A 25,671-nucleotide genomic window follows, 5' to 3' on the forward strand; every position below is an offset into this window, starting at 1 on the left:
TTAACAAATACTATCGTGCAATTTCTAGGAAAATAAAATATCAAGATACAACAGGGCAGAAAGCAACTGCTATAAGAGCTGTTCTAACTGTTAGGTCATGCGAACATTATACATGTAACAAGATTCGATTGTTTATGGTTCACTTCTATATTCGTTCATTCTTCTCCCCCATCACTGATTCACTGTAAACCCCATCCTGTTCTAGTAAGTAAAAACGGTAGAGTACTTGAGCTACGGATATGTGGATACACAATGAGTTTAAACGAATAAAGTAAACAAAACAGCCGTCAACAATCACGAGGACAGTGCTCTTTGTCAACTGAGATTGATGAATTGGATCCGTGTTCATCATCCATAAGGTTTCCCACATCAGTCTGCTTTCTTGTCCGGTTTATCGATTGCATCCAACCTTTCAACAAGTGGGGGATGAGAATAGTGATATGCCGAGTACCAAGGATCAGTGTTCATGGCTGACAAATTCTCTTCCTGCAAAACCATTAAACCCCACTTAGTAATGCAAACTGTTTTAGCAACAAGGTAAAAGTACAAACGCAGTCACCTAAATCAACTAATTTAGAAACACTGTAGATGACAGAGAAATATATTAATAACTCGATCATAAATGAATCCAGGCAGCCAAATTTATTTGTGGCACATTCATCTGTCTATGATAAAATATAATTCAATCATAAATAAATCCTGGCAGCCATATTTATTTGGGGCACATTCATCTGTCTGTACTATTTGGCCAACGCATCACCATAAGTCAGAACTTAATCATGGAAGATAAAATGGCTCAGAAAAATCAACAATGTGAAAAGGGATCACAATATAAGTTTTAGTTACAGGTTAACTTTGAAATGCCGTTCATGATTTTGAGTTCACAGCCTTCTAAGTGCAGAGCTATCCAATAAATAGAACAGATCAATTAATGTCTAAATGAGAGGGGAAAATTAGATAAATTACCTGTAGTTTAACAAGACCAGCTCGAAGTGCAGAGGCATAACCAAGCTTCTTAGCAAAAGCATCAGCCTACAGAGAAATAAATATGATAAATAAAAGATCCAGTGATGCAAGGAGAAAAATAAAACAAATGAAAGAGGTAATTGATGAAGTACAGATTTACCTGAAATTCAAATGATCGGCTCACAAGGTTAAGAGCAAAGTTTACTAGGTGCTGGAGAGGTATTATGGTGTGCTGCAAACAACAACGTGGGGTAAAAATATATTATGCAGATGTTGGGATAAAACATTATCTTCCTTAACATATAAATCTTGTAAATGTCATTTCAACAGAGAAATAATACTTTATAATAATAAAAAAATCATATATTTTAATATATCAGAGATATAATTGACTACTATATATATTAATATATCAGAGAAATAATTGACTACTTCAAGGTTAGCAAAATTATAGGAGTTTCTCACGAGTCAAGAACTCCATAAGGATGATGTACTGTTGTACATGTTCGCAAAAGAGTAAAAACTGGACACATGTAGTCTATAGTACTCAATTTCTATAATATTAAGTATTCAGAAACCAAAAGATCACGATGATATAAGAATACAAGGAAATTGGCATACCTGAAATATGATAAGTCCAATGATTACTGGCTGGGTATCAAACCCAAAACTTTGAAACAGACTACTTGAGTTTCTCACAAGAGTATATCCCCCAAACTGTAAAAATGTAAGGATCTGCACCAAAAGAGAAAAATCATAAAGCAACCCGACAACATCATTTAAAGAACTAACTCAGATTCAACCTGAAACGTCATTAGTTTGCCTTATGTGGCCTAGGTGGTGAGTAGCTATTCACATAAGGACAGGCCATCACACCCAACTCAATATCACCAAAAAATAAGGATATTGGAGTTGAGCATTCTAAATTATCAATAAAATTGATCAAACAGTGACCCAATTTGCACAAAAATTTACAGCATACCTGCACAGCAATAAATGAATACATTGTGTGATTAAGCTTCCAATGGCCTAGCTCATGAGCTATAACAGCTACAATTTCCTCATCATCTTTGCACTGCAAGCCATCAAATATTCTCATCAACACCTTTTTGCATTCAAAGGGACTATACAGCCACAGTAACCAAATAATAAATTAGACAATTAAAGATAAGAGATTGGGGAGAAGGCAATCAAGATGATTTTTGACTGATATTTATACATCCCATTAGCAACAACCTTAAAATAATTATCCTTTTTCGTTCCATAAAAAGTTCAAGAAACTGCAAGATAAAAGGATAAAATACTTATTGGAAAACAAAGAACAAATATTTCAAAAAGTAATGCCTCCTCACCTGTTGAATTAATGTATCATAGAGGACGATTCTCTTGTTCTTAAAAAATCCATACATGTAGGCCTAAATCATGATTGGTAAAGATGAGTAAGTCCACAGTATTAACACAGTTCAGAACAAAGTAAATATAACAAACATGAATGAAGTCAACGAAATGCAGGTGCATCATTAAAGCCTTTTTTTTAAAACCCAGAAATCCACCCATCCGCAAAGCGGACACAGCTTTGAAACTGGGGCCCCATGCCGAACCCTACAATCTATGGAAGGCAGGAAACAGTAGCAAATAGCTGGGTAGGTACCTTTGGGGGTTTCGAACCTCAGACCACATGGGAGTAAACCATGCGCCTGATCATTCCACACTAAGCCCTCGGTGCATTATTAAAGCATATGAATGGACCCACTGAAACAATTTGCGGAATAAGATTATCATCTAGTTTCTCTATTCCTAATTCTTAATGCGAAGAAGGTTAACAATGGTAATTACTAGGAGTATGCCTTGCCTTACTACTACTAGTTAACAAAAAAGCAAAGAAGCATGTAGAAAACAGCACAAAGTTTTACACTTTTGACTAGAAGTGCAATGATACATCTTTCTTCTTAGAAAGGCTCATTAAATGTACAAGATTTAAATCCTCACATTGCTGTGACTTGACCTTGTAGATCCATCAACGACAAACAACTTCTTCAATGGAAACTTCAGAGAAGAAGCAAGTTTCTCAATTTTCTGCCTGAGCTCACCCTCTGGAAGCTATTTTCGCACATAGCAAAGAGAACAAGATGATGAAACCAAACATAAAAACAGGAGAAATAAATTTCATAATGACAAATATTTTGAACACTCACAGATGTGAACTTGTTAAAGAGTGGAGCTATTAGAACAGGGTAGAGCGTCATCATCACAAGAGAGAGAACAAACATGAATGCCCATAGATAGATGGCCAGGTAAGCACCTCCTTTCTGCAACCACACAATTGAACATGAAATAACACCAATTAGTGAAGATGGTTTGCACTGTGTCTTACTAGATGCAGATAACTTAAAGTTGAAGTATTTAAAAGACAACGCAGAACCAGCCCACCTCCCCTTCCCCACAACCCCGAAATAACTCTAACCATAAATATCTCAGGATTCCAGACGCAACGATCAATTTAAATCAATTCAAATGAACCAAGCACTGCAAATAAAAAGGTGCTCACAAAAATGCTAAGATATGGCTTTACCTGTACAATTACAATGATTGCAGACACAATAGGTGGGCCAAGAATAACAGCAAGGCAGATTCCTTTAACCATGTCTCTGAAGAATAACCATATTGTTTGCTGTAAAACAAACAGATAGCAACAAGATAAGAGAAAATAAATGGACGAAGAACCTAAGAAATAATAATATAATAGTGGTAGTGGTTGTAGTAAAACTGATAGTAGTAGTGGTAGTACAGCAGTAGTAAGATTAATACTATCCAATAAGAGAGCACGAATAACCAGAAACTTATTGGAGATGCAACATGATAAGGAAGTCTGATTACACATACAAACCTTATTAAAACCATGACGAGCCTCAACCACAAATGTGGAGTACAGAGAGAATGGCAAATCAGTGATCTGCAGAAGAAACAAACTATTGATTGTAACCCAATAAAGTAATAGATCTTCAAAATCATGGCAATGCAAATACTAATGGGATTGCTAATAAATGCTCAGAACTTTGTAAGCCATGCCACCACAAGTCATTCAGCTTTTCAGCCATGATGTTAAAGCACAACATGATGATTAGTTTCTTATGGAACAATGTTACCAACCTTGTAAGAACCAAAACTATATCCACTGTGGAATTATTAAAAGAGCCTTCATACTAACTGTTAGCCCATTAGCTCAGATAATGACCAAAAACTTGTACAAACCATCAAGGTAATGAATAAAGTAAACCATTAACAGCAAGCCTCGGCACAACTAGGGCACTAGGCTTCCCCACCACCCCAAAAACCCCCAAAACAACATATATATAGTCTATGAGAGCACTAGATTTATTAATGCACTTGGTACAGGTACACATTTCACAACATCTAAAGATGGGGTTAGCACACTTAAGTAAAATTCCAGTATCCACAATGAAGCTAAAAAAATTATCTTACATACTGAAAGAAGAAAATCATGTGCGCACCTGTGACCAAATCATAACACCACCTAAGAATGCAAGTGTATGCAGTATCTCATTTTCGGCATTAAGGCCAGCCAAAGTCACAAAGTCTCCTGATCTCTGTGATTATTGAAAATAAAAACAAATATAATTAAGCAATGAAAGTAGAGCAGAAAGGGAGGGTTGCACTAACAACATTACCAATTACTAACCTTCCAAAACCAAGGCAACACCCGAAAGAACAAAATTGCCGAGTCCATCAGTATTGTCACAAACTCATGAATAAAATGGAAGTGGCTGAAAGTGAAGAAAGATACATTAGGGAAGCACAACTGTGCACATTTACGTCTATTAAGATTATAAATGAGAATGGCAAGGAAGATATACCTTTTATCAAGACTGTAGGCTCGTGATTTCTCAAATTTTTCCTGGCTGATTACTCCTTCCAAAGTTTTAGGAAGGGTTGGAAGTTTGAGAGCAGTATGTTGGCGCAAATCCAAATAAGTTTCAAAGATGTACATTAATATCATAAAACCTGTAATAAAAATTAGAAAGTAAAAGCAGTTACAAGCAATGAAACAGGATGGGGAGAGGGAAAAGAGAAAACAAAGATAAAGAAGCTCGAAAACGCTGGGAGTCATTTCAAAACAAAGTGAGATAAGAAACAATCGAATCACAAGTTGAAAGGAAACTGAAAAACTACCAAATCGCAGCATAGACAAGAAAATTAACAGAAAGAATGACCACAATGGAGAGAGAAAAGGGACAAAATAAAAAGAAAAAAGGGGGGAGGGGGCTGGGGAGTGTAGTTGACAAGTCTTCCCATTTCTTAATGAGTGGTTTGATGACTCTGTTAGCTATTGAGATGACCACTATTTCTCTAACCGTCTTTAGATACCAATAAAAGCTGAGTATATAAAGCAGAAACTATATCTTAAGCCCAATGGTTCAATCTTCATGGGAAAGAAAACGGTAAAGGTAAACCATTTTAGGTTGTCGCGCCACATTTTGATAAAACCCAACCGTTCAAACTTCCAAACTGAACAAAGTATCCACATTTTCCTAGAAACCACACATAAATTCTTCTATCTGAAAACATGAAAACCAATCCAAACACCCACAAAGAAACCCCACACCAAGCTCATAAAAACAATCGCAGTTAGACAATACAGATAAAAACTTCAACTTGAAAAGCCCTAGGATTTCATTAAAACCAAAATTTGGACAAAAATATTTCTTAAAAAAAAATTTAAACACAATCCACAAAGTTCTCAGACAAAAAGCAAATGAGTACTCACAAAACGAAATTTTGATGCAACACACTTATCTGAATAACAGGCAACAAGACGAAGAAGAAGATGACTCTCAATTAAAAGCAAGCAGTTCAGAAACTTAATAAATAAAAAAATCAAAGAAGGAAAAGAAAATGCAAATATTGATAATAAATGGAAGGAGATATTGAAATGGGTAAAGTACCGATAACAGCTTCCAAAAAGGGGAACGCCATGGCTGAGTAAGACGGTGCAGAGAGAAAGGTTTTGACGAGATGAAGTCGTGTTTCGTACGAATAAATAGAAGCAAACGAACCGGATCTTCTTCTACCCGACTCGATTTTTTTTTTTACCCGAATGCTTATAAACCGTAAGCAAACCCTATTAATCAATTTTCTTATCTTTCAGAAGCATTTATAATAAAAAGTTTAAAAAAAAAAATCACTAGCCCCACAAACTTTCTAATATATTATGTTGTCACATTATTAATTTAAACGGTATGTTCAAACGATAATTTATTTAATTAATAATTCATATTATTTAGTAAAGGAGTTGTAATTCGAGTGCACGTAAATTTTATGTTCGAATCTCGTCCTTGAGTATCAAAAAAATATTCGTATTATTTATGAAACCTTTTGGGCAAAGCCCCCCAAAACTAAACTAAACAAAAACAAATATATCACCCGAGAGGCCATTCAATAAAGTATTCATTTTATGTATGACCTATTCATTGTCCGATCTTTTTTTCTTGGTCAGATTCATTGTCTGATCTTATGATTCTTTTTTTGGTTTTTAATAAAGCATTTTTTTCCAACAAAAAAAAAAGAAACTTTTCCCTCTGCGAAGAAAAACAGACATCACACAGTCACACTTCTTTTTGTAAAGTTGTTGCATTGTATTCTATTTAGCATGCATGCACCGATGGGGTGGTATAGTTATTTCCGAGAAGGTATACACCAAATTCACATGCATTTTTGGGCATTGATATAAAAGGCTTGTACTTGTACTTGTTGGCATTTAAAAGGTTTTAAAATTTTACCGATCCAAATTTTAAATGTTGTTTAATTCTTTTGGTTGTTTATGAGATTTTAGTTTTCAGTGTTTATTTTTATGTTTAATAATTTAAATTTCTGGTTTAATATGTCTCGATGTTACAAGTGTTGGATGCCTATAAAAAGTCATTCCTCTTCACATTTGATATACAACCACAACATGATTCTCTCTTCTCCTACTTTCATACTTTCTTTCTCTACTTTCAATTATTATTTTTGGGCAACGGTTATGTGACTTGGAGACATATATTTGACTGTGAACGTGCTCATAGCGGACCTTAAACTTATGTATTGGAGGTCGTATATTAGAGTCTTGCAGACCGTCATTACATGCATGTTATGAGGCTACAAAGTAACAAATAATGCCTAATTAATGACAACCACCACATCCTTCACTAAATAGAACTTGTTTTCCACATAAACCAGCAAACTGCTGATCATATAACTTCGAGAAAAATTAGGCATAACTTGCCAGTCATGACCTCCCTTTCCATGTTTGGAGTCTGATTCAATTCAACCTACTTTTCCAACAGTACGTCTCTGAAACCAACAATTAGCTAATATTATTCACCAGCAAATTCTTCAGCCACCTGTTTTCTTAAGCCAAAACCCTCTGCTTGGCTTCAGAATTTGCTTCAGTAAAACCATTTTGGGAACATTCCAATGCTCTACATGCCTGAAAATTTCCATAAACAGCCAGTTAAGTGACAAGGTTGGAAACTTGGAAAGATAAGAAAAAGTTGCCTCATTGTAACAAAGTTACCTGCAAACCTTCCCAGAGAGTTCATCAAAATAATACTCTGTGTATCCACTTGCTGCAACATTTGGTTCAGAATTCAGATTAGAACAAGCACTTTTTTTCTTGGTTTGTTAGCTAGCTGAATGGTTTTTGACCCCTACAGGATAAAGCTAAAAGCATACCAGATAGAATGGGCTTCCAAGGGAATGACAAGATGCAACTAAATCTCCAGTGACCAATTCCTTTATCCTGCAACCAAAAGTTTGATGAAAACTTTATATCTGTATATAAGCATATATGTGTATGTATATTATATACGTACATAATGAGGAAAACATGGAAGGAAATGTGAAATTTTTAAAGGGTGATGTTACCTCAAAATCTTCCCACTTCATGAGCTTCATATTGGACTTCATTAAAAGGGACCCAAAATTTGTGCAGTTCCTTTTGAAACGCTGAAGCCCTTTGAAAGAACTTGCTGGATCAGCAAATTCACAATCCTCTTCATATGCATCAAGGGTAAGGTTCCCTAGTAATTAAAGGTAAAGATTGTCCACCAGTTAGCAACTTAGCATAAACCAAATTAACAATAAACGCTCATTTAAAAGAGACGAGAAACAAGAGACCAACAAAATTCAATTGGGTTCTAAAAAACCTGTGACAAAGTATGATCTTTCAAAGTCTTGTTTGATGGATTTTACTACCATGGCTCGATCAACTGCTCCTGACCCATCTCTTGCAAGCTCAAGAGCTGCAGTTTCAGGAGCTTCGGCTTTCGATGGTGGCCGGAAAAATGACGTGGCAATTCCCAGAAGCTCAGAGCTATACCAAGCCACCTTAAGCAGTGCCTTTTCAGGTTGGGATTGTTTATCAGTTGGTGAATCACTTGTTTGATTTAACTTTTCTCCACTGCAACGAAATCTGTAGACACTGTATCGATGGTTTGGCTGGAAATTGACGTACTTCTTGTTGTGCTGGGCAGTGAGGTGGGGTGTAATGGAAGCATGGGAGAAAATATTTGCCATTTAGAGAGAGAGAGAGAGAGAGATGGTGGTTGGACAGAGTTTTGTGAAGTTTGTCTCAGAGTCACTTAAATATCTAAGGACCACAGTGAATGATAGCCATAAATAAATTGACGAATGTAGTTTCAGTCTTTTAGGCCCTTGAAAGCCAAAAAAAATACTTTTAACTACCAAACTGGTGACCACATCGACATGCACCTTAAATTTTTCATCACTGTAAGAAAATTTACTGCGGTTGAAACGCCTCTCCTTTTCTAGAGAAACACAGTGTGCTCTTGCCGTGCTGCGTTTTCTATTCAGGCTACTTTTGCTCCTGCTGCAGTTACCAATAAAAGTTGATGCATTCAAAGAATGTCACAAATCCTTTCCCTCCAGATTGAGGGGGGATGATAAGCTAGGAGAATACCAAAATATTAGCAAAGCCGGAATACAGAACATTATGCCAGTAGGCAGCAAAACAGAGTGTAGTCTAACATACAAGTTACAACACACCACCATACACCAGAACTGATGTCATGTCAGCTGCTTTGGCTTGACTATCGGAGATTGTATGAATAGTTAGAAGTTAGTGACCCGTTATGATGAGCTGCAATTCCATTACAGTTTGTGAGCTTCAGTAATGTTAGTCGCTTGTATGTATAAACTGTCTGATTACTTATTCCACGAAAAGGAATTTCCCGGTTCATTTCATCTCTAGCATTAGAACTGATGCTTAGCTTTCTCCGCAAACTTCTAAATTTCTTCAATAGGACTACAAGTTCCTGGGTTCATGTCAACATATCATCTCGACTGCAGAAGGTAATATACAAAATTTCCTAGGCAGGAATCCTAAATGTTCACCATCAGATTGAACATAAATGCTTCCACTGCCTGAGACGTCTTCCACTTCAATAGAGTGCACGCTGCAACAAGAACACAAATGTATAAAAGGAATCCAACGACAAATCACTACATGTAATAGCTGCAGATGAATTGACTCAAGCAGCCAATTTAAATCATTTGAGTCCTGACATCTTAAGCAATTCAAAACAGAAATCTACATGTATGCATCCTGATGTGATGAGTACCGTTGGTTACAAATAAAGAAACAGGGAAAATGTATGCATGGGAAAAGAGAGAGAGAGAGGGAGAGAGAGCAAGGAACATAAACAGTATGTTATTGTATTCCACCTAACAAGACCTACCTTCTTGAAGATACATTTTTCACTGTTAGATGTGTCCCATTGTACAGCTTATGTAGCTTCAGAATAAAGTCATACCACTTGAAGTCCTGAAGAATCACAACCTGCCAAGAAAGTTTATAACAAAGATCAAACATACTGGGAAAAACATTGCAATATATAAAGTACCTTATATAAAATATGAAAAAAGTAAAAAGTAAAATTTGTGAAAAATTAGGAAGGTTATATGCAGAAAACACTAATCCACCTCAAAATTGCCGCTGTGAGGGTCAGCATTTGGTGTAATTTTCATGCCACCGCCAAAGAATTTTGCATTTCCGATGCAAAGGGCTGTTACTTGAGAGTATAGTTCCCACTCCCCTTCATTGACCTAAACTAAAAACACTCTATTAAGCTAAAAAAATGGTACGAGTGTCTGTATGGAAAATAAACAAGCAAGCAATAGGCTACTGACTACTAGTGCACAATGCATTACAAATATTGACCTTGATTTTAAGGTCCTGATTACGGTGCCCAACAAAGGCTTTCAAAGCACCAATAACATAGCACAAGTTGCCAAATCTCTTGTATCTAGAAGCATAGTATCCTGCTTTTGCACTCCTGCAAAATATCCCCCCAAAAAATGGCAACAAGACTTTCTAAGATCAGCATGTACCTTTTTTGAAACTAAATTGTCAAATTTTCCAAGTTAACCTTACAAATGAATGTCAGCAACATTAACAAAGTAATGGGGTTCTCCATCTTCTCCACTAATAACACCAACATCTATCCGTGATCTCTGCCCTGCAAAAAACAATTATCCTTTTACCATATTATAAATGACAAACACAATACAAATATACAGTAAGTGAAAGCTTTCCTTCAATCTCGATTCAAAGACGCACAATACAAAAGTGAGCAAAATTAGAAAGATAAAATAAATAAAGCCTAAGCAAGCCACAGAGAGAGAGAGAGAGAACCTTTAGCTATGCGGTCAATGGCTTCATGAGGATCATTTTTCCTAATAAAACAACAGACATTCAACCATTTAGAGCAAGTCTAAACTTAGAGAAATTTATGAAATGACACCAGATTGCAAAGCATGAACTAACCAGCCAAAAGTTCGGGCAAAATCAGACCCAGTCCCCAAAGGAATGAGCTGTACAAAGCACAAAATAAGTTATACATTCTCTTCAGAAATCCAAAGCATCGAAACCAGGCTGTTAATGTTAAAGGATCAATTGAACATGTCGCAGATGAAGTTTCATTTACATACAACAATAAACAATTTGAAACTAAGATTAATAGACTCTCATGGTAATCACTTACACCGAGTGCAGTTGAATGGGTGACCTCTCTATCATGATTAGTAACAGGTTTTCCTGCCCAAAAGAATCCATTGACAACCTGCTTATTACAAGCCAACGTAGATGAGTGAGACTAGTTGACACAATCTTTCCACGAATTTTATAATCTCAGAGAAAGTTGCACCTCATGCAGAGTTCCATCTCCTCCCACCACTATTACAGCATCAGCACCCTCCCTTATAGCCTGCATGCATATGAATGATAGAGCCCATTTTAAACCAATCTTCTATAGAAACTGGATTTAGGTCAAGCTCAAATAATAAAAGTAACAAAGCCCACCTCTCTCGTTATGTCAATTGCATGAGAAGGACCTGACGTTAAAGATTCGCATATCTGCCCATAACATAAACAAGTGAAAGTATATAAGTTCAGCAAGTGTGCCTCAATACAGAAACAAAACAGATGAAGCACAGGCTGCAAATGAATAATTGAATAGAGTGATATGGTCAATGTCACCTATTGAGTTAACACAGACACACACACACGATCACCAAATTCACTACAAGAAAGAACCAAAAAGTAAAAAAATAAGCGAAAGGTTCTTCAAACCACAGAGCACTTTGGAGAACCATCGATAATGAACACCTTTTATATGAGGGACAACAATGAAAAATGCTTTACCAAAAAAAAAAGCCTTTAATTTCCTGGGCATAAATGATTTATGAATTCATACAATTCATATCATATAATCTAAAGAATGTTTTCCCTTCAAATTAAATAAGCATAATACCAGTTGATAAATAGACATTTCGTGGAAGAAATAAATCCCTAGTGATCTTACTGGTTGCCAAGGCACAAACACAACACAAGCAATGGATGTACAACCAACAGTAACAAAAAATTAGTGGGTGACAAGTTCCAACCTCCAACGAATTAGTTAATTAGAATTGGATCACTGGGTCAAGCTCAAATACGCAATCACTAGGTCATAACCAAAGAGAGAAAAGAAACTCACATTGCAATCGGCACCAAGGCGAGACCTTAGATATGGCAGCAGCTTCTTCCACTCTTTACCTGTCCTCCCATTAGCACCTGCTCCAATTTCCCATTTCTCTAATCAACAAAACCCACTACACACAAAACCACAAAAACAGAGAGAGAGAGAGAGAGAGAGACCGCTAGGATTGACGACGAAAACGAGGTCACGACGGCGAGATGAGGAAGACCCACTTCGCAGAATGGAGCGGTCAGCACATAGATCAGGAGCCCTGGGTAGCTCTGCTCTGACAGCCCATGGTTTCGCCATTGATACTCTCACCCCTGCTATTCCAGTTCCAAATGCTATCTGATTCATGCTCATCTCTTTTCTTCTTTTTTAAGTTTTGGGTTTAATTATGCAGTTTCTCCAAAAAAACACAGGGTTAAGTAGTTAATGAGATTTCTCACACGGGCGTAAATTTATGGTGGCAAAATATTCTCCTGTGCATCACACTCTGTAGCAGTGTGAAACAGAGCAGTCATTTCATTTTTTTATTTTTCTTTTTTTATAGCAAGTACCACGAGGTGTCCGACCAGCTTGCGCACCTCAACTAATCCTCACTCATAGAACTGAGAATGCCGCTGCCACTAGGTGTTGCAACTGCTGGGACTCAAACTAGGGAGCAAACCCAACCGAACCCAAAGCCTTATCCAAATGGCGGACAAACCACTTAGCCACTCTTGGTGATTATTTTCACTCTTTAGGAGATAATTTCTTTTGGGAGCTGATTTCCCCACTCTCTTTTTCTACACTTATACTTTTTTGTTTTTTAAATACTTTTTAATCAATTTTATTCATTCTCTTTCCTATTCTACCCTTACTCTATATTAATTTCTTTTTTACTTCACTTTTATACTATTTCTTTTTTTTTATTCTTAATTTTCTAACTTACTCCATTTTCAGTATTAAAGGAAGAAAAAAAACTTAATTTCTTACTCGATTAAAGGAAAAAAAAAACTGAAAATAGAGTGCAAGTTTGAAAATTAAGTATAAAGAAAAAGAACTAATGTGAAAGTGAAGTAAAAAGAAATTAATGGAGGGTAATGGTAGAATAGGAAAGAGAATGAATAAAATTGATTAAAAAGTATTAAAAAGCAAAAGGAGTGTAAGTGGAAAAAAGGGAAATGGGAAATCATATCCCTTTCTTTTTTTCTTTATTATTATTATTATTATCTTTGGCTAATATTTCACACGTGACAAAAATATTTTGATGGGAACCTACGTCCTTAGTAAAGATCGATATATTTGATCAGGATTAGGAAAATGTTAAGTTTTAATCAGAATTATTTTATGATTGATAGTGACATAAATTATACTCATTTAGTTTTTGAGATTCTTTTTCTTTATTAACCACAATTTACGACACAATGGTTTTGTTTTAAGCAATGGGCAACTAGCCATTCACAGCTGCATAATTTACACAAGAAGAATAAAGATCATATTCATTGAACATACAGAAGTTACAGAACTGTTGTTGGTGGTTTTAACTTGGCAGGAATACAAAACAACAGCAAAGTGTCATCCTCTCGAAACGGCAAAACCCTCATCTTCGTCCTCTTCCCTTGGAACTGAAATGGTGAGACTTGAGCTTCTTCTTGCGCACGGCACTAACAGGGCCGGTCTCTCTGAATGGCATCCCCATCAGAGCCAAAAGTGTCTGAGCTTCTTTATCTGTTTTAGCAGTTGTTCTAATGCAAACATCCATTCCCCTGCCCTTACCAAGATCAAACCGGATCTCTGGGAACACACTCTGTTCCTTAATGCCAACGGCATAGTTTCCGTTTCCATCAAAACTATTTGGGTTTAGACCTTGGAAATCCCTTGTCCTAGGAAGTCCCAAGTTAATCAGCCGATCAAGGAATGAGTACATCACCTACAAAATAGAATAGTAAGTCTAGTGCATGAGATTGGATGCATTTGGGTTTTTAGAGAAACAGACATTTTTGAAAAGTTTTGCCACAGGAAATACTGGTTCAAATCCTTTGAGCACATATAACACCAACAATTGCACCATAGTTCATTGCTCTTCATTCATAGGCACTCTTTGCCTATGGTAACCTTACAGAAATGAAGAAGCTGCTCCTTTCTGGTTCCGTTATTAACGATATGTTACACTAGCAACAAGATATTAGTATTGTGTTACCATCATAATGTAAAGAACTTCCAGATGGGCCTCCACATGATTTACAGTGTTGTCTTAAATTTTCATTAACAAAATTTCAAATATTGAACGGGAGATGATAAGAAACCTGAATAATAGACATGCTCACAAAAATCAGTCTTGCTAGTACCTACGTAAACGAAATCAAGCAGAAGATAAGATACACTATTTAGAGGGAAAAGCAAACTCACATTTCCTCTAAGTGTGACAGCAATCCCAAGTGGCTGGCCTTCCCTGATCTTGAAGGTAGCAAGGGAAACCTTTGCTCGTGTCTTTACGGGTCTCTGCCCGGTAATGAGCGCCAAGTCATTCATTGCTGCTTCCAATCCCTTAGCATTCTGTTGAGCATCTCCAATACCGCAGTTCACAACAACCTTCTCAATCTTCGGAACCTGCCAAGTTCCACATTGCAGAAATAACAGAAATATAACACAATAGTAAAGCACTGAATCTTGAAAACCGAAAAGAAGTTTGGTTAGCCTCTGAAAGCCGAAAATTTATAATCTAAAAACTCAAGTTCTCACCTAGTTCCTAAAATTAGGAGCAACAAAACAACACACTGAGCCATTTTCCAACCAAAAAAACTAACCCCATTTCGTTATTTTAATAACCATTGCATGTAAAGATGCACAACCAATATAATTTTAAATCAACCCAGATACATTGTCTAAAACCTGAAGAGACCCATATCCAGAAAATTAAAATTAACAAAAATCAAAATCAAAATTAAAATGGTGGGTTTTGTTCACCTGGTGGATGTTCGTGTAGGAGAACTCTTCTTTGAGCTGAGGAACGATTTTTTCAAGGTAAGTGGTCTTGAGCCGACTGACCTTCTCTGCCTCTGACTTCTCCACCAGCACTACCGCCGAGGCCTTCACCGGCATCACCAATCCGCCCCCATTTCTATGGTTTCCGTACGACAGTCGTAAAGGTGGAGGTGACACAACAACTGGGAATTGACCGTGAAACGATGACGTGGCAGAGCGTAAGAGCGAAGGGCAGGCCATTGCTGTCTCCGTTCTTCCAGTGTCCGCGTGTTATTTGAACTCAGACTCAAAGAGGGTAGGGGTTTAGGGCGTGAGGTGAGGAAAGGACCTCGGTTTGGAACTTATTTACGATAGTGACTATAAGAGTGTTGAGTGAGGTAGGTTTTCTGTGAATTTGGGCAAGATTGAGGGTGATTACTGGATATGGCTTTCTGTGAATGAAATAGGATAAGGTAGGTACATTTGGAAGAAAATGATCAAGTATTATATGTTAGCCAATTGACCAAAAGAAAAATATATGTTAGCCAATGGTAAAACATGTGTTGCCCAAATTTAATAGCCTTAGTAAAAATTGGGTCCTTACGTTTTCTATTTTGATCGCCAAGTTTAGGGTTTTCAATTTATTAGGAAGAGATTTTAATTTTTGATATGATGATAGATTCATATGAATGCGCTAAGTTATTTTTTGATAAATTATTGGATTGGATTATAATTCAGCAAAAAAAACCTCTTACAGAGAAATCTAACGTTAACATTAAAATAATGTGCCACCACTAACGATTATACATGACCGAAGAAACTCTAGCATAGACATGTCAACTAAGATTGCAAACTCATATTAATCAAACAGAGATAAAGCTTATAAAAACCATGTCATAATAATACAAATTAAAACTCTCATAAAAAAGAGGTGAAAAAAAAAAGGAAAAAAAAAGAAGAAGAAGCTAACGTAAGGATTAAAAGCATTTATGAAACCCCAAAAAATCCAATTAGGCACCTGGCTCACTTGAGATAGATGAATATTTCATTCCAAAATTTCCATTATCTGGTATCTACAACTTTAATTGATTACATCACTATTTTATTGATTTTTTTTTTCTTTTCAATTTCGGTGTTTCTTATATTGACATTAATATTCAATATAGATTTTCAATAAATCTCACTATTGTTGAACATACATTAAGGTTTTTGCCTCCTCTTTCTCGAAAAACACTCATAAAAATGTTTTCAGTTTGAAGGGGAGGAAGCCACTGTTCTTCTTCTTTTCTCCTCTTTCCCCATGTTTAGTGACATAAGGTTTCTCCTATTTGTCATCATTTTGTTATGATTTTCATTCAATCATCACAGGCCGCTGCATCTCGATGTTAGATCTCCAATAGCATTTTGGCATCGAATCTCCACCACCATTCATTTTGCAGTTTCTTTATGTTTGGAATAAGTCACAAAGACTCTTTAGGTTCTTTGTGTAGTTTTTACCTCTCATTTTGTGAGAGCTTTTCATCTCTCATTTGTGAGAGTTTTATTTGTATTGTTATGGCTTGATTTTTTCAAGCCTTAGTTGTTTTTGATTATTCTAAGTTTGCAATCTTAGTTGGGATGTATATGCTAGAGTTTCTTCAATCCTGCGTGATCGTTAGTGAAGCCGCACCAGATTGTCTTAATTTTGATGTTGAATCGCTACGTTGTTGTAATGGCCTTTTGTGGCTAACGACTTTTTTAGTTGAATTATGAATGTAATCCCAAAATTTCTCAATAACAAAAAAACATATGTTAAAGGTTGAACATACTTTCACTATCTTTAGTCAGCTTTGATAGTTGATGTAGAAATCAAACACAATATAATCTTCTACTTTCAATTTTATGAATCACTTTAGCAATTAGAGTACTTCAGTTCTGCAATTTGATGAATATATTGTCCATATATCAATTGGTCACCCTGTGTTTATGTAGTTCATAATATCAACAAAGTAGAGGATTCATACACTCATAAGTTTGATTTTGAGTAATATTCAAAAATTGTTGTCGATAAGATTTAAACTTAAAACTTATTCCAATGTAGCAGACATTAAATGTCACTATACTAAATGGTTGACAATTAAAGTTAGATATGAACGTAAGAAGAATTCTACTTACCTTTTCATTGTGCGTAGCCCATACGGATTTTTGTTTTATTCTTAAATGTGATGTAGTCTTTATACGGAAAAAAAACTATTTAGTCAAATAGAGTACATAGATCATACAGATTTTTTATTTATTATATTTTAAAATGTGATGTAGTCTTTACACACACACAAAAACATAACTATTTAGTCAAATAGACATAGCCAGCTAAGAACCGTGCCTTGTCGGGCTTTTGGTTTAAAAGGGATTGAAACAAGCCAATTTCGTTCATTGGGCTTTTGGCCACCACGGCCACCTATTGCCTTCCTTTCATTTTTCCTTATATTGCCTTACCTTATTTCAATTCCAAACATTTAAGTAAATGTCTTGTCTGTTTACTTGAATTTATTTTTATGTTACCCCATTTACTTAAGTTTATAATGTAAATAAGGAAGTATCATCCATTTAGATTCAATTAAAAATACCATAAAATCAAATTCCCAACAAATCAAAATATGAAAATCCAGTTTTAGTATAAGATACATTTTATACCAGTATTGATACCTCAATAAGTCCATGTATAATTTATACTAAAATCTCATAAAATTGTGTTTGCTTATTTAAGATGTAAGGAATATCAACCACCAAAAATATCATTAAAAACATTATTATTTCAAAAGTCTATTTTTCATACTTTATCAAAAATTATCATTAAAAACATTAGTATTTCAAAAGTCTATTTTTCATACTTTATAAAAAATCTATATATCATACTTGAAAAACGGTTTTTTTTCTCCAAATTCAACTAAATCCAGTTCAGTTCATTTTAAAATACTGGATTCGTTCATGATCACCTAATTGTTATGACACAAGTTGAATAATTTTCAATTCGATTGATTTAAGATCTATAAAACTATCACAACACATTGCATTGCGGGATGAAAAAGAAAGGAAAAAATGCAAAAGGAAAATGCGAGGGAAGGTAGAGCTAGCTAGACTAGACTCTATCAACATAAAGAGGTGAAAGCAATATATCCATGTATCAGTCTAAAATCTAGTATATTAAAACAAAAACAAAAAACAGAGAGAGAGAGAGAGAGAGAGAGCGGTCACGAGTAAAAGAAGCGCGTCACACGTATTTCATAATATTTAAAAATATTATTATTTTATTTCTCAGCGATGTGAAGGTGAAGGAGGTCTTTTCCGCAACAGGAGACCTTCGCTTTGTCTCTCTCTCTCTCTCTCTCTCTCTCTAAACAACTCTCTCGCGCTCTGAATCTCCCACTTATACTCTCTCTCTCTCTCATCTCGATCGAAAGGAGAACAAGGCAGAAATCAAACCCTAATTTTTCAGTGAATCTGTCTCTCTCGCTCTCTCTGTCTGTCCCTTTCTTTTCATTTGGATCCCGGTAGTTCCTCCATAATAATACCTTAGGTTTGTAAGATCTTAAAAATATATATTTTGAAGGCAAAGAAACCCTAGGCTTGTTGCTCATCTGATGCTTATACCCACCAGAATTTGAGGATTTTTTTGATAAAAATTTCTTGAATCCACGCAAGGTTCGAGTTTGGATTTGCAGAATAGGTTGATCATACTAGTATGTGTATATATTTGTGCTTCGGTGTTTTGAATTGGACAAAGATTGATTAGGGAGAGTTTCGGTGGTTTTTGGAATATTGGATGTATTGGATATTGTTCTAGATAGAGCTGGATCAGAGAATGGATTTGCTCTATTTTAGGGTCTAGTGGCAGTGGCTTAGACTTTTTTTGGGCTGATTTGTATTGCTCGGGAGTTGAGAAATTGGATTTGGGATTTGGTAATGGGTGATGCCTGAGCTGGGCTTACTAATTTGTTTGCACTGAATTGTATAACTTTGTGTATCAAATTGACTTTCTGGGTTAGAATTGGTGTAGCAATTAGGCAATTAGTGGATGTATTAAATTGAAGCTTCCTGTGGAGGTAGGAAACCCTTGTGTTGATTTGGATGTTGATATGGTTTTTGGGCTTTGCCTTTTGAGCTTGGAGTCGTGACTGTTGATTGAAGAGTGGTTGTTTTTACGGTTGGGAGGACACTCTGATTAGCTTGTAGTTGGGATATACTGTTTGCATCGACTATTTGCAGAATGAGCTTAGAGAATGAAGACACGCACTCACCAGATCAGCCTACTGAAACGGATAACGAAATTCAAAAGTAATAAATTTGTCTTTGGCACTTCTGGTTTTACTAATTGATGTAGTTCTTCTTGTATATCTATTCATGAATTTTTCATTCCTTTGTCATTGGTGAACTGTAACAATATTGTTCCTCTTATGATCCAGGAAGTCGAAAATATCATATACGAGAGAATTCCTACTGTCGTTTTGTGAATTAGATATCTGCAAGAAGTTGCCAAGTGGGTTCGACCAGTCAATTATAAGGTGATATGCCTCTTTTGATTGGTTCGGTTGTTAGCTTGTATTTTTTAAGTTATTTTTGTATTATAGATGCCTGGTTTTGCTGTTTGGTTGGTTACTAATACTGCTTTACTCGTATATCATATTAAGCCTTGTTCATTATGTATGACTAGTTTAAGTTATTTTCCTTTTTAAATCAGTGAGTTCGAGGATGCTTTCAAAGATCGGCAAAGGATATCTAGTGGTTTGTCATCACATAGTTTCAGGCGAAATGAGTATGGTTCGTCCCCACCCACGAGAGGGGATGTAGCTGGTTATTCGCGGGCAATCCCTGGAAGGTGGGAAAGTCGTTCCACTGGACGGAGTGATAAAGATAGTGATTCGCAATCTGATAGGGATTCAGGTAAAGTTTTAGATTACTCATATTGGTATTTGATATAGGAATTTTGATGTCCAGTTGTGGATTGATATGGATTTCTCTTCTCTGTAGAACTACAAATGTATTTAAAATATGTTCACTTCCTGTCTTGAAAAAATCAAGAAATTTATTTCTGATTGAAATATGTTTTGTCTTCATTCTGTGTCATGCTCATTTCGGTGGCAATATCATCATTTATTCCACCCCTGTAGTGCTGATATCAGGCTAGACTATTTCTCTAGAAAAATCAATTCTGAACTGTTGTATTTCTGCCCTGTTGATTTACTGTATCGATATACAGATTCTGGAAGGCATTATGGGAAGCGGTCTTGGCAGGTTCCTGAGCATGATGGACTACTCGGAAGTGGTTCCTTTCCAAGACCTGCTGGGTTTACTGCAGGGATATCAGCACCAAAAGTTCGACCTAATGATACGTACCAGCTCAATAGAACCAACGAGCCATATCACCCTCCCCGCCCGTACAAGGTAAGCCTTTTACTTATTTGTGGCTTGAATGTGTTTTTGTAAACAATTTTCAGAATCTGAATGCCTGCAGTAGTGGATTTAAGTATCCACCACTTTTAAAATGCTGCTGCATAGTTTTATCTATCTTTTTCTTTTTGATAAGATAGTTTTTCTCTTGAAGAACAGTATAATGCGAATTAAAACCCTCCTAGTTATTCTTCATTAACTTACTATAATTTGTAGGCAGCACCTCACTCGCGGAGGGAGATGACTGACTCATTGAATGATGAAACATTTGGTTCGTCTGAGGTTACAAGTGAGGATAGAGCAGAAGAGGAAAGAAAGAGAAGAGGTACTTGCTCTTGTCATTGAGGTTGCTTGGTAGAAGAAGTGATTTTTTACTTTTCTTCTGTTCTTGTTAGTCTTTCATATGTCTCTAGTATGGGTCAGTATGTTTTTTCTGTCAGTTAAATGCAAGTTTGAAATTTGATGAATTTCCTCTCAGCTTCGTTTGAATTGATGAGAAAAGAACAGCAGAAAGCATTTCAAGAAAAGCAGAAGCTGAAGCCAGAGAAGAACAAAGGTGATTTTGACTTTGCCACACTGTTGGATGATTCCAAAGATGAGAAGAGACTTTTGCATAGAAGCAGTGAAATAGAAGAGCCTCTTATACCACCAGCTTCAAATAATGATGCTGAAAAGTCTACTTTTCTCTTGCAAACTCCTGCACCCAGACCTCTTGTACCCCCAGGTTTTGCAAGCACAGTCTTGGAAAGAAATCTTGGAGCAAAGTCCTTGAGCCATCCCCATGAAGTGGAGGTAACCATTGTGCATAACATTAATGGAGGTGGTGATTTCAAGGATTACATAGGTCATGTTATCTATTGAATTAAAATTATAACAATCTTGCTAGAAGTGCCAAGAGATACTAGGTTGAGGAATGCCGAAGCATTTTGTTGTCACTTGCATGTGATGTTGGGCTAATAGTTGAAAATTTGTCTCTTTTTTTATATTTAGATTAATTATGCTGATCAGTGCATCATGTAGTAAATTACCATTTAGTAATGCCAACCCAAGATTGAATCTTCCTAATATTTGCATGTTCCTTCAGTTGGGTTCCGTTATGAATAGAATATCTGTTGCTTCTTTGTGATAGGTTGGGAGTTCTGAACTTGATGAAAATATTTTGCATGCCAAAAGTAAACTTGTTTTAAATGGGACTTCTGATAATCAAGTGGAGAAACAATCAGCTGAACAAATGGTGTTGGGCAAGCAGCAACATGGAAGTGCAAGTACTCATGCCTTGGTTGATAGCATGAGTGAGAAGAATCCAAATTTGTCACCACCCCAAGGTGCCTATAATAAGATGATTGGCATTGATAGTCAATTATACGATACATCGAATACATCGCAAGATTTAGAAGCCTCAAAAAATAGTGAAGTGATTGATCTCAATGCTGAAAAGCTGGCTGGGAATAAGATTGTTGGTGAATCCAATGAAGGTCATTCTACATCAATACTGGAAAAGCTCTTTAGCAGTGCTGGAGCATTAAATGGTGTTGGCTCCTCTAAGATAAGTGAGGTAATTGTGGTGTCCAATGGTGTTTCTTTTTGTATTTATAGATTTTTCCATAAATACTTGCAAAGATTACTACTCAGGACGAGTTTCAAGTTCACAAAGGTCTTGATTTTTTCTGATTTTTTATGACCATAAAATCATACCATGATGTGATCCCCTGAACCCAGTATCTATCTTGCATCTGTGCGAGCATTTAACATGCTATTACTGTACTGAAACCTGCTATTGATAGGGTCCATTAGAATTATGTTTAGCAAAGAAGTTTTCCATTTTGGCGTTCTTAGGGTCCAATTTAGGTCCAGGTGAGTTTTTTTGTTTTTTAGTTGCAAGCATCCATCTGCATGTTCTCTTTCACATTGCTTTTCCTTGGTTAAGAGCTTCCACAATGGGCTCCTTAAAACACCTCCTCAGCTAAAATTTAGGGAGGAATTGAAAGAACCCACCTCCAACCATGCTCTCTATCTAGCTCCTAAAATAGGGAGACCTCTAGGAGCTCCTAAATCTGAGGAGAGAGAAAGTACTCCTAGTGACTCCCTATAATTAAATGCTTCTATATTTAATATTATTTTAAGCATTTATGCCAACTATTTTTAATTATTGCTTTTGTGTCTACATTTTATTCAAAAATTGAATTAAAATTTATTAAAAACATTTATGACTCTTTAAACTAGAGAGTATGGTTGGAGTTGAAATTTTATAGAGAGCTCCTAAAATAGCTTCTAGTGTTTTTAGCTAAATTTTAAATAAAAAATAGAGAGCATGATTGTGGATGCTCTAAGTGGAAGGGCCCTCACATCACTTTTAACTGTGCAATTCATGGCTTTACATCCATCTGATCCTTATTGGCATATGTGTCAGTGTTTGTGTTTTTTTTCTCATTTAAATGAAGACGAAGTCATTAGCTTGAATCACGAGTCTCATTTATATCTTTTGTGCTTCTTTAGCATCATGATAGTAAAGCAGATGAGACATGGAGCCCTGACACTGTTCAGTCTTCCAAGTTTGCTCATTGGTTTCATGAAGAAGGTCTGCTTCCATTGATCTTTTGGACTTTAAAGTTCAAAATGCTTTCCAACATCAATTGTTTATACTTGGAATGGGAAATGTACATTTAAGCTCTAATTAGTTCAATCTTACTGCAGAAAAGAAATCTGGTGATGATCTCTCATCTGGAAGGCGAAATGACTTACTTTCATTGATCGTTGGTGGTGAAAAAGGTGGACCCCACATTTCTGATGGGATACATGATCACAGTCTTCCTACTTTTTCTTCCCAAAACTCTGAACCGGCAGACAGGCTTATGACATCAGATTTAGTATCTCCAACAGTTGGTAACACCAAGCAACCATTTAAAAAAAATAAACCAGAGGCAGTTTCGGCGGTCCTTACTTGTGAAGACCTTGAACAATCGATTCTGTCTGAAATTAGTGAAAGTGGTCCAAACTTGCAGCCCCCTGTTCAAAGGTGGGCTTTACCTGGTAAAAAGCCCGAGCAGCTGAAAGCTAATGTCGATAATCATGCATCCCAGCACCTACTTTCACTGTTGCAGAAGGGAACAGGCTTGAAAGATATGGAACCATCCCCTAATCAAGAAACAACATTTTTTGAAAAATTACATGACATGGAAGGAACAACTATTGGCAGTGCAGTTCACAGTTCAAAAGAGGACAATGCTGAAAATGCTTCTGATTCAGGGAAGAGTCTGACTCTTGAAACACTCTTTGGAACTGCTTTTATGAAAGAGTTACAATCAGTTGGCGCTCCGGTTTCTGTTAAAAGGGGCCCAATTGGGTCTGCAAGGGTAGATGTTGTAGAGCCTCAGGGGTTACCTTTTCCCGTGATAGATAACAGTCCTCTTCCATCTGCAAATGAAATTGGACCGAACACAACTAGCCATAGTAGTAATGACTTGACAGCACATAGAAGGAAGCAAACAAAATCAGATAAGATAGAAGAGCGGTTGCTAGGCTTTGACAATCCTCAAATTGAACTAGGTTCATCACAGGTCGGAACGGACTTGGGGTCTAAGATTGGTGTCTTTGATGGGCCTGCCGATTTTCGACTTCCTGAAGAGGATAGCTTAATTACAGTGAGTGAACCATTGAACATCCAAAATTTTATGTCTTCTGGGAATCTAGTGAAAAACAAATTGTTCTCCTCCCCAAACACACAAGTTGACATTGCTGAAAAATTGGCAGCTATGAATTCGGCCTTTAAAGATGAAAGGAGTATCATGGTAAGCCAAGAAGGTCCGCCTTTTCTTCGTGGTCCTTATGATATGAGAGAGCCTGATCTCCCATATCAGAACCTTCATGTTCAGCCATCATCTCAACAGCTCCATCATCCTCAGTTGAATCATGGGGGTTCCTTGTTCCATCAATTAGATTCTCATCCCGCTAATATCAATTCTCAGATGAATTTTATGGCGCCAGAGGGCATTATCCGAAGTGATCCTCCACCAAACCATCAATTTCATGCAAATATGGTTCGTCCACCTTTTCATCATGCAAACGCCGGGCAATCTGGGTTTGATGCTCATGCCCATCACCCTATGTTGCAACAGATGCACCTACCAGGCAACTTTCCTCCACCTCACCTGCTACAAGGATTATCCAATGCTCAACCCCTGCCTCCTCATCCCAACCGGGGTGCACCTCTTCCTGCTCATCCAAGCAGTCAGGTGAATAGTTTTATGCAAGAAATGAACCCAATGCCAGGTTTTCCTTATGGTCCCCGGCAGCCCAACTTTGGTGGTCATGGAATGCCGTCACCTGGTAAAGCACTTCTCTTTGCATCTGTTGTTAGTACTTCTGGTTGATTTTATTGTGTCTGCATGATACTCTGAATTTTTATGCGAATGCATCCATTAAGTGGTTTGTGACAGATATTGTGCACGTTTACTTGTATTTCTCCTCTCAAAGCCCAAAGTTTCTGACAATATATTTGTAGCCCTTTCATATTCTGCCTTCTTAAACCTCCAAAAATTGCATAAGTAAATTTTCTTGTTTTCCTCTATATAGTTCAACATCGATTGAAATCTTCTTTCCTTTGCTGGAATTTCAGTTTTATGCTTTATAAACATTGAACAAGCTATACTTTATTTTGGAAATTGCATGTGGTATATATACTGACGTTCTTTAAAATTCAGCTCCTGAGGTTGCTGGTGGAAGCAACCATCCAGAGGTACTCCAAAGGCTCATGGAGATGGACTTAAGGTCAAATTCGAAACAGATTCGCCCATTTGCTGCTGGTGGACATACTCAAGGGATGTACGGACATGAACTTGACATGGGTTTCGGGTATAGGTAGTTTACTCAGATGTTTGAACTTGTGCATATCTCATTGTATTGAGAGTCTCGTGGCTAGATGTGCAATTCAAGGGACGGGCCATGTGTTTAATATTGCTTATTTCAAATGGGATCTTGAGGCTAGTGTAATTAATGGATTTTTCTTGCAATTAGCATTTCACCTGGCAATTAATTTGATTGCACGTATACTTACTTGAATGAGGAAAGTCATGAATCGTAAAAGTCAGAAATTGCGTGAGGATATGGGATCAACTACTCCCCTAATCAATCTAAACTTGTTTCTGATAATTGATAGCAACTTTCTCTAATCTTTTCTTTTGAACATTCTTTATTTTCCTAATGACATGTGTCACTTTATTTATACTTAAGATAATGTCATTAATACTTGAGACAAACTAGCTTTTGTTTTCCTAATTTACCCTTATTAAATGTA

The 25,671-nt window shown here is 36.5% G+C and overlaps 5 protein-coding genes across 5 annotated transcripts; 1 reads left to right on the forward strand and 4 right to left on the reverse strand.

The window, feature by feature from the left end:
• ATSTE24 (Peptidase family M48 family protein) lies at window positions 1-6,087 on the reverse strand. Its single transcript, XM_008234770.3, has 14 exons — window positions 5,931-6,087; window positions 4,842-4,989; window positions 4,667-4,751; window positions 4,479-4,574; window positions 3,854-3,919; window positions 3,539-3,637; window positions 3,162-3,275; window positions 2,956-3,066; window positions 2,319-2,381; window positions 1,949-2,041; window positions 1,588-1,701; window positions 1,127-1,198; window positions 967-1,032; window positions 1-486 (listed from the first exon to the last, which is right to left on the reverse strand). The coding sequence occupies exons 1-14, from the start codon at window positions 5,959-5,961 to the stop codon at window positions 370-372; spliced, it is 1,275 nt and encodes a 424-aa protein (XP_008232992.2). The 5' UTR covers window positions 5,962-6,087; the 3' UTR covers window positions 1-369.
• Window positions 6,088-7,051: 964 nt separating this feature from the next.
• LOC103332077 (Nuclear transport factor 2 (NTF2) family protein) lies at window positions 7,052-8,880 on the reverse strand. Its single transcript, XM_008234769.3, has 5 exons — window positions 8,172-8,880; window positions 7,891-8,045; window positions 7,699-7,765; window positions 7,541-7,592; window positions 7,052-7,453 (listed from the first exon to the last, which is right to left on the reverse strand). Exons 1-5 carry the CDS (start codon window positions 8,539-8,541, stop codon window positions 7,360-7,362), a joined length of 738 nt encoding a protein of 245 aa, XP_008232991.1. The 5' UTR covers window positions 8,542-8,880; the 3' UTR covers window positions 7,052-7,359.
• A 53-nt stretch (window positions 8,881-8,933) lies between these two features.
• LCBK2 (Diacylglycerol kinase family protein) lies at window positions 8,934-12,420 on the reverse strand. The gene is made up of 12 exons (XM_008234768.3): window positions 12,182-12,420; window positions 12,021-12,097; window positions 11,345-11,398; window positions 11,190-11,249; window positions 11,028-11,105; window positions 10,811-10,857; window positions 10,679-10,719; window positions 10,418-10,502; window positions 10,205-10,319; window positions 9,967-10,089; window positions 9,723-9,823; window positions 8,934-9,440 (listed from the first exon to the last, which is right to left on the reverse strand). The coding sequence occupies exons 1-12, from the start codon at window positions 12,363-12,365 to the stop codon at window positions 9,311-9,313; spliced, it is 1,095 nt and encodes a 364-aa protein (XP_008232990.1). The 5' UTR covers window positions 12,366-12,420; the 3' UTR covers window positions 8,934-9,310.
• Window positions 12,421-13,459: 1,039 nt separating this feature from the next.
• Window positions 13,460-15,290, reverse strand: LOC103332075 (Ribosomal L5P family protein). The gene is made up of 3 exons (XM_008234767.2): window positions 14,955-15,290; window positions 14,397-14,597; window positions 13,460-13,917 (listed from the first exon to the last, which is right to left on the reverse strand). Exons 1-3 carry the CDS (start codon window positions 15,210-15,212, stop codon window positions 13,588-13,590), a joined length of 789 nt encoding a protein of 262 aa, XP_008232989.2. The 5' UTR covers window positions 15,213-15,290; the 3' UTR covers window positions 13,460-13,587.
• Window positions 15,291-18,244: 2,954 nt separating this feature from the next.
• On the forward strand, window positions 18,245-25,410 carry LOC103332074 (chorismate synthase). The gene is made up of 10 exons (XM_008234766.3): window positions 18,245-19,265; window positions 19,394-19,492; window positions 19,669-19,871; window positions 20,188-20,372; window positions 20,595-20,703; window positions 20,857-21,170; window positions 21,508-21,933; window positions 22,875-22,956; window positions 23,073-24,704; window positions 25,079-25,410. Exons 1-10 carry the CDS (start codon window positions 19,198-19,200, stop codon window positions 25,237-25,239), a joined length of 3,279 nt encoding a protein of 1,092 aa, XP_008232988.2. The 5' UTR covers window positions 18,245-19,197; the 3' UTR covers window positions 25,240-25,410.
• The last annotated feature ends 261 nt before the right edge of the window (window positions 25,411-25,671 follow it).

This window comes from Prunus mume, linkage group LG5, assembly GCF_029339155.1.
Source record: "Prunus mume cultivar Tortuosa linkage group LG5, ASM2933915v1, whole genome shotgun sequence".
NCBI lineage: Eukaryota > Viridiplantae > Streptophyta > Magnoliopsida > Rosales > Rosaceae > Prunus > Prunus mume.

What these genes read in the sequence shown, in the direction of transcription:
- ATSTE24 (XM_008234770.3), bottom strand. Translation starts at nt 5,961, where the DNA reads ATGGCGTTCCCCTTTTTGGAAGCTGTTATCG. An exon ending in CAATCATTGTAATTGTACAG is followed by an intron (nt 3,276 to 3,538) that starts GTAAAGCCATAT and finishes GTGTGGTTGCAG; the next exon opens with AAAGGAGGTGCTTACCTGGC. An exon ending in ATTCATTTATTGCTGTGCAG is followed by an intron (nt 1,702 to 1,948) that starts GTATGCTGTAAA and finishes CTTTTGGTGCAG; the next exon opens with ATCCTTACATTTTTACAGTT.
- LOC103332077 (XM_008234769.3), bottom strand. Translation starts at nt 8,541, where the DNA reads ATGGCAAATATTTTCTCCCATGCTTCCATTACACCCCACCTCACTGCC. An exon ending in TTGGAAGCCCATTCTATCTG is followed by an intron (nt 7,593 to 7,698) that starts GTATGCTTTTAG and finishes CAAATGTTGCAG; the next exon opens with CAAGTGGATACACAGAGTAT. An exon ending in CTCTCTGGGAAGGTTTGCAG is followed by an intron (nt 7,454 to 7,540) that starts GTAACTTTGTTA and finishes GGAAATTTTCAG; the next exon opens with GCATGTAGAGCATTGGAATG.
- LCBK2 (XM_008234768.3), bottom strand. Translation starts at nt 12,365, where the DNA reads ATGAGCATGAATCAGATAGCATTTGGAACTGGAATAGCAGGGGTGAGA. An exon ending in GCCTTGGTGCCGATTGCAAT is followed by an intron (nt 11,399 to 12,020) that starts GTGAGTTTCTTT and finishes TGTTATGGGCAG; the next exon opens with ATATGCGAATCTTTAACGTC. An exon ending in TTTGCCCGAACTTTTGGCTG is followed by an intron (nt 10,720 to 10,810) that starts GTTAGTTCATGC and finishes TTGTTTTATTAG; the next exon opens with GAAAAATGATCCTCATGAAG.
- LOC103332075 (XM_008234767.2), bottom strand. Translation starts at nt 15,212, where the DNA reads ATGGCCTGCCCTTCGCTCTTACGCTCTGCCACGTCATCGTTTCACGGT. An exon ending in CCTACACGAACATCCACCAG is followed by an intron (nt 14,598 to 14,954) that starts GTGAACAAAACC and finishes GGAACTTGGCAG; the next exon opens with GTTCCGAAGATTGAGAAGGT. An exon ending in CTGTCACACTTAGAGGAAAT is followed by an intron (nt 13,918 to 14,396) that starts GTGAGTTTGCTT and finishes TCTATTTTGTAG; the next exon opens with GTGATGTACTCATTCCTTGA.
- LOC103332074 (XM_008234766.3), top strand. Translation starts at nt 19,198, where the DNA reads ATGAGCTTAGAGAATGAAGACACGCACTCACCAGATCAGCCTACTGAA. An exon ending in AGAGGAAAGAAAGAGAAGAG is followed by an intron (nt 20,704 to 20,856) that starts GTACTTGCTCTT and finishes ATTTCCTCTCAG; the next exon opens with CTTCGTTTGAATTGATGAGA. An exon ending in TCATGGAATGCCGTCACCTG is followed by an intron (nt 24,705 to 25,078) that starts GTAAAGCACTTC and finishes TTTAAAATTCAG; the next exon opens with CTCCTGAGGTTGCTGGTGGA.